Raw genomic sequence first — 18547 nt, 5'->3', positions numbered from 1 at the left:
ACATGCACCACCATGCCTGTCTTGTCTTTAAAAAAGTTTTTTTTTTTTTGAGACGAAGTCTCGCTCTGTCACCTGAGCTGGAGTGCAGTGGCCGGATCTCAGCTCACTGCAAGCTCCGCCTCCCGGGTTTACGCCATTCTCCTGCCTCAGCCTCCCGAGTAGCTGGGACTACAGGCGCCCGCCACCTCGCCCAGCTAGTTTTTTGTATTTTTTTAGTAGAGACGGGGTTTCACCATGTTAACCAGGATGGTCTCGATCTCCTGACCTCGTGATCCGCCCACCTCGGCCTCCCAAAGTGCTGGGATTACAGGCTTGAGCCACCACGCCCGGCCGTCTTTTAAAAATTTTTATGGAGGTAGGATCTCGCTATGTTACCCAGACTGGTCTTGAACTCCTGGGCTCAAGTGATCCACCCACTTTTGTCTCCCAAAGTGCTGGGATTACAGGTGTGAGCCACTCCATTTTACGATGCTGAGTGGGAACTTGGAGGAAGGACAAGAAGCAGAGCGGGTCCTGCCATATTGTGTACATTCTGGGAGTCCTCACTTCCCTGGTACCCAGACACAGGTCTGTCACTGAGGAGTGGCAAGGGCTGCCCTAGGTCTGGCCCAGAAGGTCCCTGAGCTTCTGCTTAGAGTGCCATAGTGCCGTGCCGGTGGTGTGGGGGCGCTTGAGCACACTCAGCTTATGGGCACGTGTCCCGTGGACTGTCTGGGCGCGCCTCTGTGTGGGAGAGCACCCTGCCTTCTTGCATAGCAGTGAAGCTTTTGTAGGAACTCTAATCCTGTTGAAGGGAAGTAGGGGAATGAGGCGTGTCTGAGACACCAGGCTGCCTGCTCAGTCTTTCAGAGGTAGGAGAGAAGCTGCAGAGGTCTCAGGTATCACTTCCGCTTCCCAGGAAGGCTCCCACCTGGGATCCCCAGATCCAAGAGCCCTCTGGAGGGAGGAGCGCTTCTAAGGGGCGGCAGCCTGGGATCATCAACCAATCCATGAAATTTCCCTCCGGACCCTTTACAGTTCACTGTGTCCTGATTTTACAGATGGGAAAATCAAGGCCCAGAGAGGGGAAGTGGTGTGCTCAAGGCCACACTGTGGATCAGGGGCGGGGCAGGATCTAGTGCCTGGCGGCATCCTGCGTTTCTTCCCGCACTGCAGTCAGGAGAGGGAGGTGGCCCGGCAACCCTGGATCTGCTGCCCGCGGGCGTTAGGAGTGAGGAGGGAACTCCAGTGGATGCTGTGCCCCTAGCAGTGGTGGCTGCTTCACACCCCATCCCTGGCCAGTTGCTTTGAACAAGGTATGTTTTGCTAACTTTTTACCTGGGGATCTCCAAGCATGCGATGAATTCGGAGAACATGGTTGCTGGTTTCTGTACATTTTTTTTTTTTCTCTGTAGTCTGGCCTGTTTATCATGAGCTCTGCTAATCAGAATATTCAACTGCATGCACGTACACAGGCATACACGATGTGCAGGACGTTCTGGGGAATTTACTTTTCTGGGTAACTGAGGGTTAACTGGAAGCCTGTGTTCTTATGCCTTATTGAAAATTTTTCTACAAATGATGAGCATTTCCCCAACTTAGTATTTTGAAAAGTTCCACCACTTTCTAAATACGTGACCTTGGTTGAGTTACCTAACCTCAGTAACCTCAGTTTCCTTATCTGTAAAATGTGCAGAGCAATGCCTCTCTAGGTAATGAAAGGAACTAGAAATAAAAGCAGTGCATAGCATACCGTGCGTGCTTTAGAAATGGAGCCACTGCCACTGCTGTTAGGACTCTTATTACCTGGTCAAAGGAACAGGAGAGTTGACTGAGGATCTTTGTGGGAATTTGGGACTCTGGTTTGGATGCCGTTGCACATCTGGCATCCATCTTCAGTTTCTGTCCCAATTAAGTCCTCCCAAGCAGATAGTTTTCTTATGATTTGCTGCTTTCTCATAAAAGCCGCTGCAGCCGTGGGAGCTGCATGCAATGAACCAAGGACCTTTGGTCTGGAGCCCATACGTTCTCTTTGAGTTTGTTGTGTCTCCTCTGGGAAAGGGCCAGCAGATGAAGGGCAGGGCCTGGGCTCAGCCTTCCTAGGATTCTATTCCACCCCATGCTGTGTCACGCATGCCCCCTGCACACAGCTCAGGACCCACTCCCTTGCCAGAGGGCAAGCCAGGAAAAAGACAGGGAAGGGGGCGACCCAGCCACTGAGAAGGCAGAAAGGGCACCCCAGGCCGGGAGAGAGTAGGACAGGCTCTGGATCCCCAGCAACTACAGGGAGATTGGGATGGCTGAGGAGGGGTCTGGGTCTTAGTCTTGGCCTGGTGCATTGTAGGAAGCCCTTCCTTCCCTCCCTCCCTCCCTTTCTCCCTTCCTTCCTTCCTTCCTTCCTTCCTTCCTTCCTTCCTTCCTTCTTTCCTTCCCTTCCTTCCCTTCCTCCCTCCCTCCCTCCCTCCTTCCTTCCTTCCTTTCCTTCCTTTCCTTCCCTTCCTCCCTCCCTCCCTCCCTCCTTCCTTTCTTTCCTTCCTTTCCTTCCCTTCCTTTCCTTCCTTCCTTCCATCTTTCCCTCCCTCCCTCCTTCCCTCCTTCCTTCCTTTCCTTCCTTTCCTTCCCTTCCCTTCCTTCCCTTCCTTTCCTTCCCTTCCTTCCTTCCCTTCCTTTCCTTCCCTTCCTTCCTTCCTTCCTTCTTTCCCTCCCTCCCTCCTTCCCTCCTTCCTTCCTTCCTTTCCTTCCTTCCTTCCCTTCTTTCCCTTCCTTCCCTTCCTTCCCTCCTTCCCTCCTTCCCTCCTTCCTTCCTTCCTTCTTTCCTTCCTTCTTTCTTTCTTTTTTTTTTTTTTTAATGGAGTCTCACTCTGTTGTCCAGGCTGGAGTACAGTGGAATGATCTTGGCTCACTGCAGCCTCTGCCTCCTGGGTTCAAGCAATCCTCGTGCCTTAGCCTCCCAAGTAGCTGGGACTGCAGAAGCGTGCACCACCACATACGGCTAATTTTTTTTTTTTTTTTTTTTTTTTTTTTAGTAGAGACGGGGTTCTACCATGTTGGCCAGGCTGGTCTTAAACTCCCGATCTCAAGAGATCAGCCCACCTTGGCCTCCCAAAGTGCTGGGATTACAGCCATGAGCCACTGCACCCGGTCCAAGAGACAGCTTTTTCTGACCTGCCCCCAGATTCATCCAGATTGAAGAGTTGAGGAGCCTCCAGGAAGTGGGGAACCCACAAGACTCCCAGCTCCATGAAACTGCTCCTGCCCGCTGTGGAGGGGGAGGAAGCAGCCACAGATGGGGAGGGTGGCAACCAGGCATCTCCCCCTGCAGGGCTGCTGCCTTGCCCCCACGGGTGTAGCACTATCCGCTCAGGGATGAGGCCTCGGTGCCTGCTGGTGCCTGCGTCAGAGGCACAGTCCTGTGAAAAGGCATGGAATTCAGAGTCAGATCAACCCCCAGCCCTGTCCCTTACCGGGTGGCCTTGGGCAGCCCACTTAGATCTCTGGGCCTCACTTTCCTTACCTGTGAAATGGAAACACCTCTGGGTGATGATGTGAAGATGCAGTGAGACTAGCATGTGAAAAGCCAGCCTGGTGCAGTCCCTAGGCTTACAGCCTGCCTCCTGCCCTCTGCTCAGGGCTGCTGAGAGAAGCACCCAGTGCGGGGCTGGGCGGAGCCTTGCAGACTGAGGGCAGAGGACTGTAGGCTTTGGTTTCTGGGATGGGGGCAAAGGCTATCTCTAGACCTCATCTGTATGCAGTCCCTCCTCATTCTCCTTCCAGCTCAATCTGTCCTTACCTCTCCACTTCTCTCCCTTCCTCCTCACAGGCCGCCCCAGGCCTCCAGCCTTCATACGGAGACCTGCCACGCTGGCACAGGGGGATGAGGAAGTGCTTGCTTCAGTGTCCCACTCCTCTTAGACTCACTTTTGTCCACCTGGAGACAGCATCCTGGGGCACATAGAGGCCCACCGTGGTGCCTGAGCTCCTGCACACCCAGCAGAAGCTGGAGGGTGGGAGGCGGGAGGGGGATGTATAAATGTTATACTGAACGATAGAGTAGACACACACGCTGAGCGCACTGTGTGCAAAGACAGTGCCACTCGCCTCTTAGTTCTTTTTCTGCTGCTGTCACAGAATGCCACAGACTGGGTAATTTATAATGAATGGAAATCTATTCGGCTCACTGTTTTGGAGGCTGGGAAGTTCAAAAGCATGGTGCCAGCATCTGGTGAGGGCCACTCTGTGGCAAAAGGCAGAAGGTGAAAGCAAGGGCAGGAGAGACAGAGAGAGGAAATCGGCTGAATTAATCCTTTTTATCAGGAGCCCACCCCTCGGCGATAATGCCTCACTCACTCTTGCGTAATAGCATCAATCCATTCACGAGGGCAGAGCCCTTATGATCTAATCACCTCTTAAAGGTTTCACCTCTTAATGCCATCAGAATGAGGACAAGCTTCCAACACATGAATTTTGGGGGAACACATTCAAACCATAGCAGCCGGGGTGGGGGAGATTGCGTAAAAAGCATTCCTGCCATTGATAATGAAAATATCACTTTGTGTATGTACAGCACAGAAAATTTCACAAGCGCTTTTCTACACTAGCTTATTTTCATCCTTGCCACAATAGTCCTTGACTTCAGAAAGCTTATCATGTAGTTACTGGAGAAAGTTGTGAGTAAGTGTGATGCAATGCAGCAAGGCCAACATAACGGGAGAGTATCCCCAATCTGGAGGTATCTAGAGGTAAAGACTTGAGCCAGGTCCTTAAAACAGTAGCCATTTAACAAATGTAGGTTAATTTGTTGTTAATTAAGTATGTGGCAGAACTCTGATTTTGATGGGAGTGGCAAACTTCCCATCATCCCTTGCAGGTAGGGGTACACTTCCCATCATCCCTTGCAGCTAGGGGTAGGCTTAGGACCCAGTACTGGCCAGTGAGATGTAAGTAGAAGTTAGCTGGGGATTTCTGGGAGTTTGACTTTCCTGGTGTAAGCCTCACCCCTTCCTTATTGTCACTTCCTTTTTCCTTCTTCTGGGAAGGCGGAGTGAGGCTGAGGTGGAATCAGGGGGCAGGTGCTGATGCCTCTCAATCACTACAGGAGTTTAAGGCTCTGGGAAACTCATTCCTTATCTGTAAACCAGAGGTTGAATGAGATAAAAACATTGTTAAGCATTCTACTTTGCTAATTTATAATATGTGAACATATGATACACATACAAGCATCTGTGAATGGGTTGAGAAATATGACCTTGAGGCCGGTGCCAGAATGGTGGAGCTGAATGGCGGAGAAAGCCTGGGTGCCCTGTGGCTGCAGAGGTGTCACGACTAGCTGGAGTGCCTGTCTTCAGCTTATTTTATGTGAAAAAGAAATGAACACGCCTTGTTCAAGCCACCGTCCTTTTGGACATTCTCTTGCATGCAGGCAATCCTAATCCTACCTGATACAACCATAGAGCGTGCGGCATGTCTCCGTTCCTATGCTTTTGTGTGTGTATTCCTTCTCCCTGAGATGCCTTTCATTCTTTCCTTGGCTGTTGAAATCCTATTTACCTTTCAGGGCACAATTTTAATATCTCTTCTTCCACAAAACCTTCACCCATTCCCCGGGCATAACAACCCCACGACAATGCTGGTCTTCCCAGCCGTCAGTTTGGCCTCTTGTAGCACTTACATAAATTCCAGGGCATGCACAAAGTGGCTGAAGGATGAGGATTGGGTTTCCTTCCATCTCTGGTTACCCAGAACTGGGACAGTGCTTGGCACATAGCAGGCGCCAAATCAATTCCTGTTGAACACACACGCATGCACATGCACACGCACACACACACACCACACAGGGCAGGCACCACCAGGGCAGGTACCAGGTGTCTTCCCTGGACAGACACCCTGACAATTGTGTATAGGGTGAGAGGGCACGGGGAAAAGGAAAACAAGAAACCAAAAGAAGAGAGTGTACACCTTTCCCTTGACCCTTCCCTCACGCAGGGGCATGAGCAGCCACGCCAGGCCTGGAAGCTGTGCGTCTCTCCTCCAGCTCGCCTCTCTGGCAGGCTCCCCATTCATGCCCAGTGGGCGCTCCCGTGCTGGCGGGGCAGAACCAGGAGGGCGGAGAGACGTGGAGGCGCCCGGCAGAATCAGGACCCAGGAGGACTGCGACAGGGCAGAGGTGACAGTGCAGACCTGTTTATAACTCTGGGCTGGTATTGTGCTACAGGCTGGCCTCTCTCTCCTCCCTCCCACCCCCAAGGCCCCGTGGGGGCTGCAGCTATTGGCCCAGAGGGCTTGCTGGACCCCCAGAGTTGTTGGGTGCTGGTGGTGCAGGCTGGCTGGGTGGCTGAGGGCGGCGCCTAGGGCACAGGTGCAGTCCGGGCGGAGCCTTTGTGGCCCGTTCCCTCCAGGGCACTAGGCCGTGGTCAGTTCCGCTGCCGGCCACCGGGCGGCAGTGCTGGTCAAGCCCTCCAGCCTCCAGAGCCGGTCCTGTCCCAGGCAGTGGGGATGCTCCGCTAGAGTGACACTGTTAGGGCTGGAAGGGCTTAGCCAGCATAACACGAAGACGCGATCTACGTATGATTTGAGGGTCCGACTGGAAGGATTTGTTTTTTTTTATTTTTATTTTTTTTGAGACGGAGTCTCGCTCTGCCGCCCAGGCTGGAGTGCAGTGGCCGGATCTCAGCTCACTGCAAGCTCCGCCTCCCGGGTTTACGCCATTCTCCTGCCTCAGCCTCCCGAGTAGCTGGGACTACAGGCGCCCGCCACCTCGCCCGGCTAGTTTTTTGCAGTTTTTAGTAGAGACGGGGTTTCACCGTGTTAGCCAGGATGGTCTCGATCTCCTGACCTCGTGATCCGCCCGTCTCGGCCTCCCAAAGTGCTGGGATTACAGGCTTGAGCCACCGCGCCCGGCCGGAAGGATTTGTTTGTGCGTCTACGCACCGGTGTGACCATGATCAAGGTGCAGGACGTTTCCAGCTCCCCACAGGCTTCCCGTGTCCCTGCCAATCACCAGCTCCCAAAGGGAGCCTTGTCCTGCTTCAAACACCAAGGATGGGTTTTGCCTGAACCTCCTATGAGTGGCAACACGCGGTGCTCTTGGGTCTTCCCTTACATCAGCCTCACGGCGGTGAGGTTTATCCACGTGGGTGCAGGCAGCAGTAATTGGTTTTCACTGGCACAGTATTCCATGGCGTGCATATGTGGCAGTTCAGGTCCTGCTGATGGGCGTGGGGAGCTGGGCCGGGAGCAGCCTCTGAGACAGAGATCAGGGACAGGGCTGCTTAGGCGGCAGACCCGGGGAAGCATAGGCCTGGACTGGGTGTGGGGGGGACACTGGCCTTGGCCTCTGGGGAAGGGGCCCTGCATTCCTGGGGATCTGAGCTGTGCAGCTGCCCCGACAGTGGACATTCGCCTGTTTCCAGGCTGGGGCTGCTGTGCAGAGCGCTGCTGTGGGCCAGCACACCGGCTTCACGGGGGTGGCATGGCTGGGCCGTGAGGCTGGCAGAGGGGTGCCTTGTGCAAAAGCTCCCGGCGCTGCCCTGTTTGGCCCCTCCGCGCCTGGCCTGCCGCCCACAGCGCGCGCGGCCCTGATGTTCTGGGGCTGGTTTCCAGGGGGGGCAGCCTCTGCCCTCTGAGATTTCGGCCCGGGGAACGGATGAGGGCTGGCAAGTGTCACAGGCAGGCGTCCCAGGGCCTTAGTGGCAGGGCCCACGAGGGACCGGGCTGCCTGACAGTGCCCCAGGTTGGGCTGGTTTCCGGTCCCGCGGGGCCGCGGGCGGGCGTGGGCGCAGGGCAGCCGCGGCGTCCTCCTGTGCCCGGCTCTTCCCGGAGCGCGGGCGGCGTCTTGAGAGATGACCTGCGGGAAGACAGGTGTAGCGATCGGGCTCTAGGCAAGCGGGACCGACTGCTGCGGAGGGGTCCCAGCGAGGCTGCCGCCCACCCCGGGAGGCGGGCGTGCGGGAGCTGCGGTGCAGTGAGCCTCGGCAGCGCGGCGGACCTGCCTCGGGGGCGCCCCTCCCGGCTTCGGGGGCTCCCGGACCCTCGGCGCCTCCTGCAGTACTGAGCGCCGCCAGCAGAGGCCGCCGCAGTCCCGGCCCGGCCGAGGCCGCCCCGCGCTCCAGGGCCAGCGCCCGCCAGTCTCGGAGCAAAGGTTTGCTGCGGGGCTGGCGGGTGCCGTCTGCAGCGGGGCTGGCGGGTGCCGTCTGCAGCGGGGCAGCCTCCACGTCCCACTCAGCAGCCAGTCAGGCCTGTCCACAAAGCTCCTGCTCTGTGCCCGCGCAGTACAGTGGGGGAGACATTGCTAATTGGGGGGCGCTCCCAGAGGGGAGTCTCCGCGGCGAGTGGCGGTGGAGGGGCCCAGGCACACCGTCTCCAGCCGCGATACCTGGGCTGAACCTCAGCCTGTCACCTCATGCCTAGTAAGCTGAACCAGCTGCGTCACCGTCGTGTGCCTCAGTTTCCCCACGTGTATAATGGAAATGATGACCATCAACAGGACCTTTTCGAGGAGTTGCCATGAGGACTACCGGGTAAGTTCTGGACTTAGAACGGTAGCATTCCGGGCCAGGCGCGGTGGCTCACGCCTGTAATCCCAGCACTTTGGGAAGCCGAAGCGAGTGGATCACGAGGTCAAGAGATCGAGACCATCCTGGCCAGCATGGTGAAACCCCATCTCTACTAAAAATACAAAAATTAGCTGGGCGTAGTGGAGCGCATCATAGTCCCAGCTACTTGGGAGGCTGAGACAGCAGAATTGCTTGAACCCGGGAGGCAGAGGTTGCAGTAAGCCGAGATCGCACCACTGCACTCCAGTCTGGGCGACAGAGGGAGACTCCATCTCAAAAAAAAAAAAAAAAAAAAAAAAGAACGGTAGCATTGTGCAGGGGAGAAAAAGTAGAAAACTAGAACCTTTCCTCACCCATTGCTGGGTTCATGGCTAGGACCCCTATAACAAAAGACAGGTCAACAAGGGAAAAGCACACAAATTTAGTTCATGTAAATTTTACATGACACAGGGACCTTCAGAAATGAAGACCCAAAGAAATGGGGACATGTATTTTTATGCGTTGGTTTCATGAAGAGTGGGCATTGTGGAGAAGTGATTGGCTAAAGGGGGAAGGGGTAATAAACTGGGGAGAGTTGGCCAGGCCTGTTCAGATTCTTCTCTCTGTCCCTGTGTCTTCAGAGGTAAGGATGGGCCTTATGGCCTCATGGTCCTACTTCAGGGGATTTGGGCGAAAGGAAGGTGAGTGAGGCCTTCCTGCTTCTGCTGTTTTCTCAAATGCCAAGGTGCCATATTTCGGGGTGGTATGTCCTGAACCCTGGCAGTGTGTTCAATAAACAAACATGGAGTGTGTGGCAGACATGCCTGTCCCCTGGATGTGAGGCTTTACGCAGGCTTTAGCTCCTCAGAATGACCCCCTCTGCCCCCCAGATGCCTCATGGCCCAAGGTCCCTCTGATGCGACTACACCACCCCAGCCTGCTGGCTTTGGGTGGCCTGAGGGCCGTAGCTTGCCAGGTAACTTTCCAGACAGTCTGAGGTTCAGAGGTGAATTCCCTGATAAGATGCCATACATACCTCTCATGAGAGTGTGATTTATTAACAAGGTGCACGACTCCAGCCCTCTGGGGAACCACCCAAGGCAGCCCACACTAAGGTGGAGCACGCACCGGGCGCTAGCCATCCCTTAGCCGAGCAGTCACTGACTGTGGACTTCATCTGGGGTCTTGGGAGGGGCTTAGCCCACAGGTTGAGGGTCAGGGCACTCACAAGGCTCCAAACCCACCAGGCCCTTGCCACCTAAAGTGGGGTCCACTTGGCCAGGTGCCGTGGCTCGTGCCTGTAATCTCAGCACTTGGGGATGCTGAGATGGGAGGACTGCTTGAGGCCAGGAGTTTGAGACCAGCCTGGGCCACATAACTAGACCTGTCTTCACAATATCAAAAATATTAGCTGGGCATGGTGGGGTGCACCTGTGGTCCCAGCTACTCAGGGTGCTGAGGTGGGAGGATCGCTTGAGCTTGGGAGTTTGAGGTTGTAGTGAGCCATGATCACACCACTACACTCTAGCCTGAATGACAGTGAGACCTCGCCTGGAAAAAAAAAAAAAAAAAAAAAGTCGAGTCCACATATCTCAGTTAGGGCCCCAGGCTTTCTGAGTCAATCTGCATTTTAACAAGATCCCCAGGAGATTTGAGAGTATGTTGCAATGAGAGTGAGAAGCACTAGGTTAGAGTAAGCCACCTTCCCTCCCTCACTCTAGGTTAGAGTGAGCCTCCTTCGCGTCAGTTTTCCTAACCGAAATAAAAATCGAGGGGCTAGAATACCTTTGGCTTCTTTTCCAGTGCTAACACATTGGGAGCTAGACCTTTGGTGTGACCATCTGTAGGGCTATCAGTTCCTCTCCTCTTCTGTCTGCTTTACCCCTCCTCTCTGTTGGAGGTGCACAATTTCGCAGGTCCTGGGATACAGCACATGTAATTCAATCTGCTTCAACAACATAGATTGAGTTCCTTCTGTGTACCAGGGTCTGCAGCAGTGGATCTCCACCCTGGCTGTATATTAGAATCATCTGGGTTGCTCTGTAAACTCCCGATGCCTGGGTTCCACCCCAGGCCAGTGGAACTGGAGTCTTTGGGGGCGAGGCTGGGCATAGGTATTTATTAACATGCTTGGACCATTACAATGCACAGCCAGCTTGAGATTGGTCAGAAGTGAGAAACAAGGCTACTGTAAGACCTACCCAGGCCTGTCCCCCATTCCTGCTTCCTTCTCTTAGGCCGGCCAGCTCCAGCAGGTCGGGCTGCAAGTCAGGAGAAATCACTGGGAAATCCCCTGGATATAGTAACACATGACAGCACCATCGAATTAATCATCAACCTTGTAACGTGATCTCTGGGCCATAAAAACCAGACCTGCTGAATCTTTGGTAAACTGTCCACTAGACTTCTCCAGGCAGTTCCTTCTAGACCTGGGGACCTACGCCCGAGGACCTTAGACTGATGGGTGCTCAGCTCTGCTTCGAGGCCAGTGAGTAGACCTCCTGCGAGCCCTGAGCTTGGTCTCTGGACTGGGGGTACAGGTAGTGGAGGGGTGCTCTGTGTTATTGCTGGAGTAGAGATGTGGCCATTGTAAAGTTTAGGGGGCTGGTGGGGTCCCTGTTCTGCCGAGTTGAGCTGTGGGCAAGTCACTTTGTCCCTGAGCCTCAGTTTCTACATCTCCAGGCTGGAGACAATGCCTGCTGGCTTACGGGGATCTTTGTAAAATCAAACACACAAATCAAAAGGGTGATAGGCACAAAGCTTCTCTGCGAGCCTCACCTGAGGCCACAGGTGTCCAGGAGTGGAAGGGCCATGTGCAGGGGAGATAGAGGACCTGGTCTTTTAGCACCAGTGATTGGAGTTGGGCATCTCTGGACCTGCCCTCCCAGGTAAAGAGCTGGGAGCCTGGGCTCAGGGCCTTTGGTTCCCTGGTGGGCACCATGGGTTCACAGACTGGTAGTTGGCTGTGCCAAGAGCTACTGCTGCTGTCACAGTAATGTTGCTTGGCAGGGAAATGACAGGCCTGAAAGGAGGTGGCGTGGGAGTGCAGCGGCCAGGAGCGGGGCTGGGATCCCCCACTTTCTGGCTGCAAAAACACAGATGACTAGCACAGCCTTCTCGAGCTCTGAGGGCTTCCCCCGAGGCGGGGTGAGGAGAAAAAGAGGCTGCAAAGTGACTGTGGGTGCCTGACACCCTGAAAGGCTTGACGCCTGGAGGAGTGGTGAGGATGGAGATCCCTGGAGGCTCTCGCTGAGCAAGGGGCCGCCCCTGCCCCACTCAGATTCCAAGACCCTGGAGAATCTAGACTCTGAGTCTACCTGTCCCGGAGTAGAGATACCCCAGAGGCCCTGCTTTGCGGCAGGCAGTCCATCCCCTCAGCAGTGTGGACCCCGGGGCGGGTGGAGTAATTGGAGAGATCCCCCATGGGCAGGGCACTCAGCTTCTCTGAGCTCAGGATCCTGCCTGAAAATAGAACCCATAGAAAGAGCGGCCGCCTCTAGGTGTGAGGGTGCTTGGGCACCAGGGTGATCTGAACCCTGTGCCAGCCCAGCCACTGGGGACAGGTCTGCTTGGAGAGCCGCCTCTGCCCACCTCTGCCACTCTCCACCCTGGGAGTGAGGTGTCCCGGGCTGCCCAGGTCAAAGTGTGGGAGGATCCCTGCAGGCCTCGTGGGAGGAGGCAGGTGGAGTGGAGGTGGCGATCACACCCGTCAGGCCGCCCCGACCCCGCTCCAGGCCCAGGCACAGAGCCCTGTGTGAGGTAGGTGGACATGGTCCTGCGGGCCCTTGCCGGGCTGGCGGGGCGAGGGTGGGTTTCAGCCCCACTCGGCCTTGGTGGTGCACAGTGAATAGCTGACATGACCATGCAGACAGACCGAGTCTTCATAGATGAGAGGCTGTGCCCTAAGGGACCTTTTGCTGCCCTGCCAGGTCCCAGGGAGCTGCCCGAGGTAGGGGGCAGAGCCTGAGTGAGCAGCACAGAGGAGGCCGCTTAGGTGCCCTGGCTGCGGAGTGACCTGTGCAGCCACCGCATACCCTTGGCACCCACCAGCCCTGGTGACATGAGGACTTAGCTCCACACAGGGCTGCTGAAAAGGCTCCTGAGGCAGGGATTGGGGAGCTTTGCAAACTGTCAAATTATTCTCCAGGGCAAGGCCTGCTTCTCAAGGGCTCCCAGGGCCTCGTGCAACCCTAAGGCCATTCCGGGGGAGTTCCCCTCCTCCCTGGACTGCCTCCAGCCAGCCAGTTCCCCACTTCATCCAGGAAGTGAATGGAGCAGTGAGGTCACCTCCCGTCCTCTACCCCTCCCCGCCCCCAGAGCCAGTCCTGCGTGGAGCCAGCCTCTGTCCCTGGCACCTGCCTAGAGGGTGGGGTGGAAACTCCATCCCCAACCAGGACGGGCTCATCTCTGCTGGTTCCCCTCTAAGCCCATGGCGCTGAACGTGACAGAGCTCCAGCTCCCCTGACCCCAGAGTTTCCTCTTTCCCTGTAGGGGCTGCACTGGGTGAGGCTGGGAGAACTCCTCATTGACGCTAGTTCTGCCCCTGATTGCTGTGGGCCGGGGCCAGCCACTTGCCCACCGTGTGCCTCTTAGGATGGCAGCAGGATTGGGTGTGGCAGTTTGTAGAGAGGGCTCGGATGCCGGCCACCATCTCTGGCACTGCCCCTCATCGAGGGCCATTGCTCCAGGCTCTTGCCAGGCCCACTCCAGAGCTTCTCTCTAGTTCCCACCTCAGGGATGGGCAGTGACCCAGCCAAAGGGCTGGCCTCTGCCCTCCTAGACTGTGGCTGGTTGTGCCAAGAGCCTCTGCTTGCCCTGGCACCCCCAGCCCCGTGCCTGGCCAGGTAGGCAGTGAACAGGACTCCAGACAGGTGTCCCGAGACCCCTGGCCTTGCTGGACATGCACCTCACTGCTGTCTGTGGGTGAGGAGGCCGGGCCCTGGAGGACAGTGACCTGCCTTGGCCAGCAGCAGGGCAGGTCTGGAATGGGGGTGTTAACCATGGCACAGCCGGGGTCCCACTGCCCTCCATGGAGCAGCCTCAACCATGGGCACAAGGCCAGGTTCACTGATGTCAGGGTCCCCAGCTTGGCTCCAGCTCTCCATGCGTGCTGGCTCTGGGACTTCTCCTTGCCTAGGTGCAGCCTTGAGGCACGGGGAGCTGGGCAGGCCTGCTGGGATTCACGGGGAGGGATGAGTGCATCGAGGGAAGGCACGGGTGGAGCACGGGTGAGGGGTGAATGCAGATACACAGGTCTCTGTGAGAGTCCCAAGGCCATGGTGAGCACTGGTCCCTAATGCCAGGGAAAGGTCACTGCAGGTAGGCTTACCTTTGGCCTGTGGAAGTCAGGGACAAAGTCCCTGTCACTGCAAAGGTGTCCTGGTGCCTGACCAGATGGAACCTCCTGGCCCTGGGCTCCGCTAGAGGGTGGAAACCTGTGTGTGGTCAGAGTGCCTGCCTTGCCGGGGGAGTGCGACCTGATCTGGGAGGGGAGTGGCCTTGCTCCTTAGGCTGGGGTCTGGCTTAAGTTCTGATTGAATTCACCTTTTATTTTCAACAGCAAACAGCCGGCCAGCCTCCCTCCCCCAGCCCAGAAAGCGCAGGGCCAGGAAGGGAGGGGCAAGGCTGGCTAAGGCAGTTCTGCGGTAGGAATCCCCACGAGCTTCCTGCAGGCTGAGTGGAGAGGAAGGGCTGCCCAGTGAGGTGCTTTCCACTCCTGACCACCAGGCAGAGTCCTGCGGGAAGTCCCCTGGTTTCAGAGCCAGGCTTGACCTCACCCAGGATTCTGAGGGACTAACCTGGGACTCCCTCTCCAGCCTGCACCCATACCATGTGAGGAGCAGCCAGGCCCCTTTCTCTCCCAGGACAAGGACATCACCATTGCTGGGGGCCGTGGTTTTCACAAGTGATGCAGTTCCCCGTGGGAAAACGGGAGAGACAAGCAGAGGGAATAGCAGATGGCCTCCTGGAGCAGACCACAGTCAGCAGATCTGTCTGTCTCCTCTTCCGTCATTTTTAGGTGCATATAGAATAAATAAATGTATGGGCTGGGTGCAGTGGCTCATGCCTGTAATCCTAGCGCTTTGGGAGGCAGAGGCGGGAGGATCACTTGAGGCCAGGAGTTCAAGACCAGCCTGGGCAACACAGCAAGACCTCATCTCTGAAAACAAAACAAAACAGAACAAAACAAAACAAAACAAAACAAAAAAACCATCTGTAACAAACGTATAGATATTTATGCCTGACTAACCCTACTCTTTCTCTTGAACAATAATAACCATTACTAGATTGGTCGCAGGCAGAGCACAAATAGACATCAGTTCCTACAGTTTTCACAACATCTCTGCAGGAACAGAGAGGTGGAAATTGTCCCTAGGGAAAGGTCGAGGTGGCTCTCAGGTGTGAGGGACTCTGGGATACTGGGGGGCTCTCTGGGGAGCTGGTGGGTCTAGACCCGGCCAGCACTGACACTCCCCGTCCTCAACCCACAGACGCCAAGGCGCCCCGGGAGGCACTTCGCTTCCATGCCGAGACCAAGGGCGCGCAGGTGCGTCTGGACACGCGTGGCTGCACCGCGCACAGGCGCGCCACGTTCCACGACGGCATCGTGTTCAGCCAGCGGCCCGTGCGCCTGGGCGAGCCCGTGGTGCTGCGCCTTCTGCGGGAGGAGAGCGGCTGGTGCGGCGGCCTCCGCGTGGGCTTCACGCGCCTGGACCCCGCGTGCGTGTCCGTGCCCAGCCTGCCGCCCTTCGTGTGCCCCGACCTGGAGGAGCAGAGCCCGACGTGGGCGGCCGTACTGCCTGAGGGCTGCGCGCTCGTGGGGGACGTGGTCCGCTTCTGGGTGGACCGCCGCGGCCGCCTCTTCGCCAAGGTCAACGCCGGCTGCAGGTTCCTGCTGCGCGAGGGTGTGCCCGTGGGCGCCCCGCTCTGGGCCGTGATGGACGTGTACGGGACCACCAAGGCCATCGAGCTGCTGGGTGAGGCGACCGTGGGGACCCCGCAGGGGAGGTGGGGCGATGGGGGCTCCAGGGGCACCCCACACCGATCCAGAGCCACAGGAAGAACGTTCACATTCAGTTATTCCGTCAGGCCCTGCCCAGTGTTAGCTGTGAAGATGGGCACTGGAGACACCAGATAGACAAGGCCCAGTGGTAGGGAGGGCAGTGTTGTCCCTAAAGAATGACAAGCAGATAGGCCCAGCATTCCCGCCATCCGTTAACCAAAACACCTGTTAGAGTGCCCACCTCCTTTCGCAAAGGAGGAAACATTTGGGCTGGGCTTCTCAGCCTAAATAGGAGTTCACTAGAGACAAAGGTGGCAAGCAAAGGGAACACACAGGTGAGGCTAGAGGTGTGCATGGAGAGTGCCCGCAGGGAGAAAGCTGAGTCTCTCAGTCAGTGGGGAAAGGAGAGCCATCCCTCTAGCCACCCAAGAAGAAAGTGGATTTCAGGGGAGCACAGAGAGGCAGTAATACCCATAACAAGAAACGTTGGCATTCCTGGGCTGGGCGGTGGTCCAATCCCCACTTCGCACCAGCAAATTTGTTAAAACCATTTGTCACAGCTGCCAGCGCCTCACACCTGAAGCGCGTGATTTGCTGGGTCTGGGGTGGAGCCCTGAACCTGTGTTTGTCCAGGCTCTTGGGAGATGTTGACGCCCATCTGGGTTGGGAATGTGGCTAGGCCAAGGGTCTCCACTCAGGTAGTGGCTGGAGGGCAAAGAAGAGGGGCCTGAAGGAAGGTGGCTCAGGAGGAAGAATCTCCAGCCCCAAGGATTCTCGGATTCTCAGCTGGGTTAAGCTGGGGAAGGGATGGCCAGGACAGGGTCTTAAACTTTGGGGATGGGGGCTCAGCATTGTAACCCAGGGAAGAAAGGAGACTGGACACTTTGCTGCAGGGCCAGGAGCAGGGATGGGGGCACCTGGGCTTGCCGTCCTGGGCCTGAGTTTCTCTCTCTCCCTCAGATCCCACAGCCAGCCGGCTCCCAACAGCCATGCCGTGGGACCTCAGCAACAAGGCTGTGGCTGAGCCCAAAGGTGAGTGCCTTCCCAAGCAGCAGGGACTCCCCAGGAATCCAGCACCTGGGAGAGGAGGGAGAAGGCCCATGTCCTGGTTGTTCATTCAAGTCTCTCTCAGGCTTTGGGCCAAAAGATTTGGCTCTGCCTACTGGAAACCTAAAAGCAACCTGGCATCTCTGCCTTTGAGAGCGTTGGCCTACTCTGTGAGCTAGAAGAGCACTTTTATGAACAGTCAGCGTTATTCTTGCTTTAAAAAGTCATCCACATTCATTGTAAATGCTTTGCCGATGGAAATAAAGATGAAAGGATAGGTGGGGTGCAGTGGCTCACACCTGTAATCCCTATACTTTGGGAGGCCGAGGCAGGAGGATCGCTTGAGCCCAGGAGTTTGAGACCAGCCTGGGCAACATGGCGAAACCCTGTCTCTACAAAAGGTACAAAAATTAGCCGAATGTGGTGGGGCATGCCTGTGGTCCCAGCTACTCGGGAGGCTGAGGTGGAAGGATCGCTTGAGCCCAGCTGACTGAGGCTGCAGCGAGCTGTGATCACACCACTGCACTCCAGCCTGGGTGACAGTCTCCTGTCTCTAAAAAGTAAAAAAGATTAAAGGATAAAGAGGAAAGTTAAAAAAAAAATCACCCATTACCTCTTGGGTGGATTTTCTTCCAGTATTTTCGGTCATTGATATAGACATGTGTATATACAGGGACTTGTCTGTGCTTTGTTTTCCTTCTCTAAATTGGAATTTGATTATGTATGTGTGTGTGTGTGTGTGTGTGTGTGTATATATATATATGTTTTTTTTCTTCCCCCTTTTTTTCACTTCATCACACTGTACGCATTTCCTCACGAGGTAACATTCTTCAAAATACAGCTACATGTTTCTCTGTCATTCTCTGTGGTCACATTGTGAGTGGGTTGCCCGCCCCTTCCCCCATGTGCCCTGACCTGTGTTGTTCCCTCTTCCAGCCACACCAGGAGAAGAGTGTGCCATCTGCTTCTATCACGCTGCCAACACCTGCCTTGTGCCCTGCGGCCACACATACTTCTGCAGATGCTGTGCCTGGCGGGTCTTCAGGGATACGGCCAAGTGCCCTGTGTGCCGCTGGCAGATCGAGGCGGTAGCCCCCGCGCAGGGCCCTCCTGCTCTGAGGACTGAGGAAGGCTCATGAGAGGAGGCTTCCCAGTATGAGTGGCAGCCCAGGCCTAGATCTGAGTCCGGTTCCTGCAGAGGAAGGAGGCGCAGCCCTACCTTCTTTCTAGGGAAGAGTCAGAAGGGCTGATTAGCAAGAGGTGTGGCAGAGAGAGGAAGTCAGGGAGGTGCTGTCTGCTCCCTCCACCTGTTTCACAACAGGGGAGCAAGGAAAAACCCCTTTCTGTCCATGCCAGAGCTATCCTTCTGATGGGTTGCTTTGTTTAGAGACAGGGTGGCCCAATCCCGTGTTTTATAGCTGAGGGAGTTCAGGTATCTGTCGTGTCTGGTGAAGCCCTGTACCTCCTGGGTACTGAAGAACCTGGACTTGAAGCAGGAGGTATCTACATGGAATGCGTCAAGTTCCACGTGGAAGCTGGGTTGCCTCCCACAAGTCCCCGGTAGAGTGGATCTGTAGTTACCTGCCCTGCCTCCCTTTGAGGGTGGGCGCGAGGTCCCAGCGAGACCAGGCATCTGAAGATGATTTATAACGTGAACGTGTATTGTTGTCACTGTGGTAATTTCCTTGCCAGTTTCTGAGATAGCAAAATAAAGTTTGTGTTTCCTGAATGATTTTGTAGTGCCTGTGTCCTCTTGCTTGCAGTCTGGGAGTGGGGTGGGAGCTGAGGGCTGTTCAGGATGATGCGGCATTTGGGGACATGCCATTCTGTCTTCCCCACAATCTGGGCTTGTGGGTGGCCTGGGTGGGCCTCTGGGCACTCGGGCCCATGGACTGAGCACATGAAGGGGGTAATCTTGTAATTCCAGTCCTCAAGTCCCAACCAGACTTTTTGCCCTTGCCACCCTTGATTTTGGGGCACTGCCTTG

At 56.0% G+C, this 18547-nt stretch overlaps 1 protein-coding gene across 1 annotated transcript; it reads left to right on the top strand.

Annotated features, from left to right (window-relative positions):
• Positions 1 to 10842: 10842 nt before the first annotated feature.
• Positions 10843 to 18289, top strand: NEURL3 (neuralized E3 ubiquitin protein ligase 3). The gene is made up of 4 exons (XM_015112878.3): positions 10843 to 10998; positions 15002 to 15487; positions 16474 to 16545; positions 17497 to 18289. The coding sequence occupies exons 1-4, from the start codon at positions 10971 to 10973 to the stop codon at positions 17697 to 17699; spliced, it is 789 nt and encodes a 262-aa protein (XP_014968364.2). The 5' UTR covers positions 10843 to 10970; the 3' UTR covers positions 17700 to 18289.
• The last annotated feature ends 258 nt before the right edge of the window (positions 18290 to 18547 follow it).

Source organism: Macaca mulatta, chromosome 13 (genome assembly GCF_049350105.2).
Source record: "Macaca mulatta isolate MMU2019108-1 chromosome 13, T2T-MMU8v2.0, whole genome shotgun sequence".
Taxonomy (NCBI): domain Eukaryota; kingdom Metazoa; phylum Chordata; class Mammalia; order Primates; family Cercopithecidae; genus Macaca; species Macaca mulatta.
This window is presented reverse-complemented; position numbering and strand designations above follow the sequence as displayed.

What these genes read in the sequence shown, in the direction of transcription:
- NEURL3 (XM_015112878.3), top strand. Translation starts at nt 10,971, where the DNA reads ATGGGTGCTCAGCTCTGCTTCGAGGCCA. An exon ending in TCAGCTCTGCTTCGAGGCCA is followed by an intron (nt 10,999 to 15,001) that starts GTGAGTAGACCT and finishes CTCAACCCACAG; the next exon opens with ACGCCAAGGCGCCCCGGGAG. An exon ending in GGCTGTGGCTGAGCCCAAAG is followed by an intron (nt 16,546 to 17,496) that starts GTGAGTGCCTTC and finishes TCCCTCTTCCAG; the next exon opens with CCACACCAGGAGAAGAGTGT.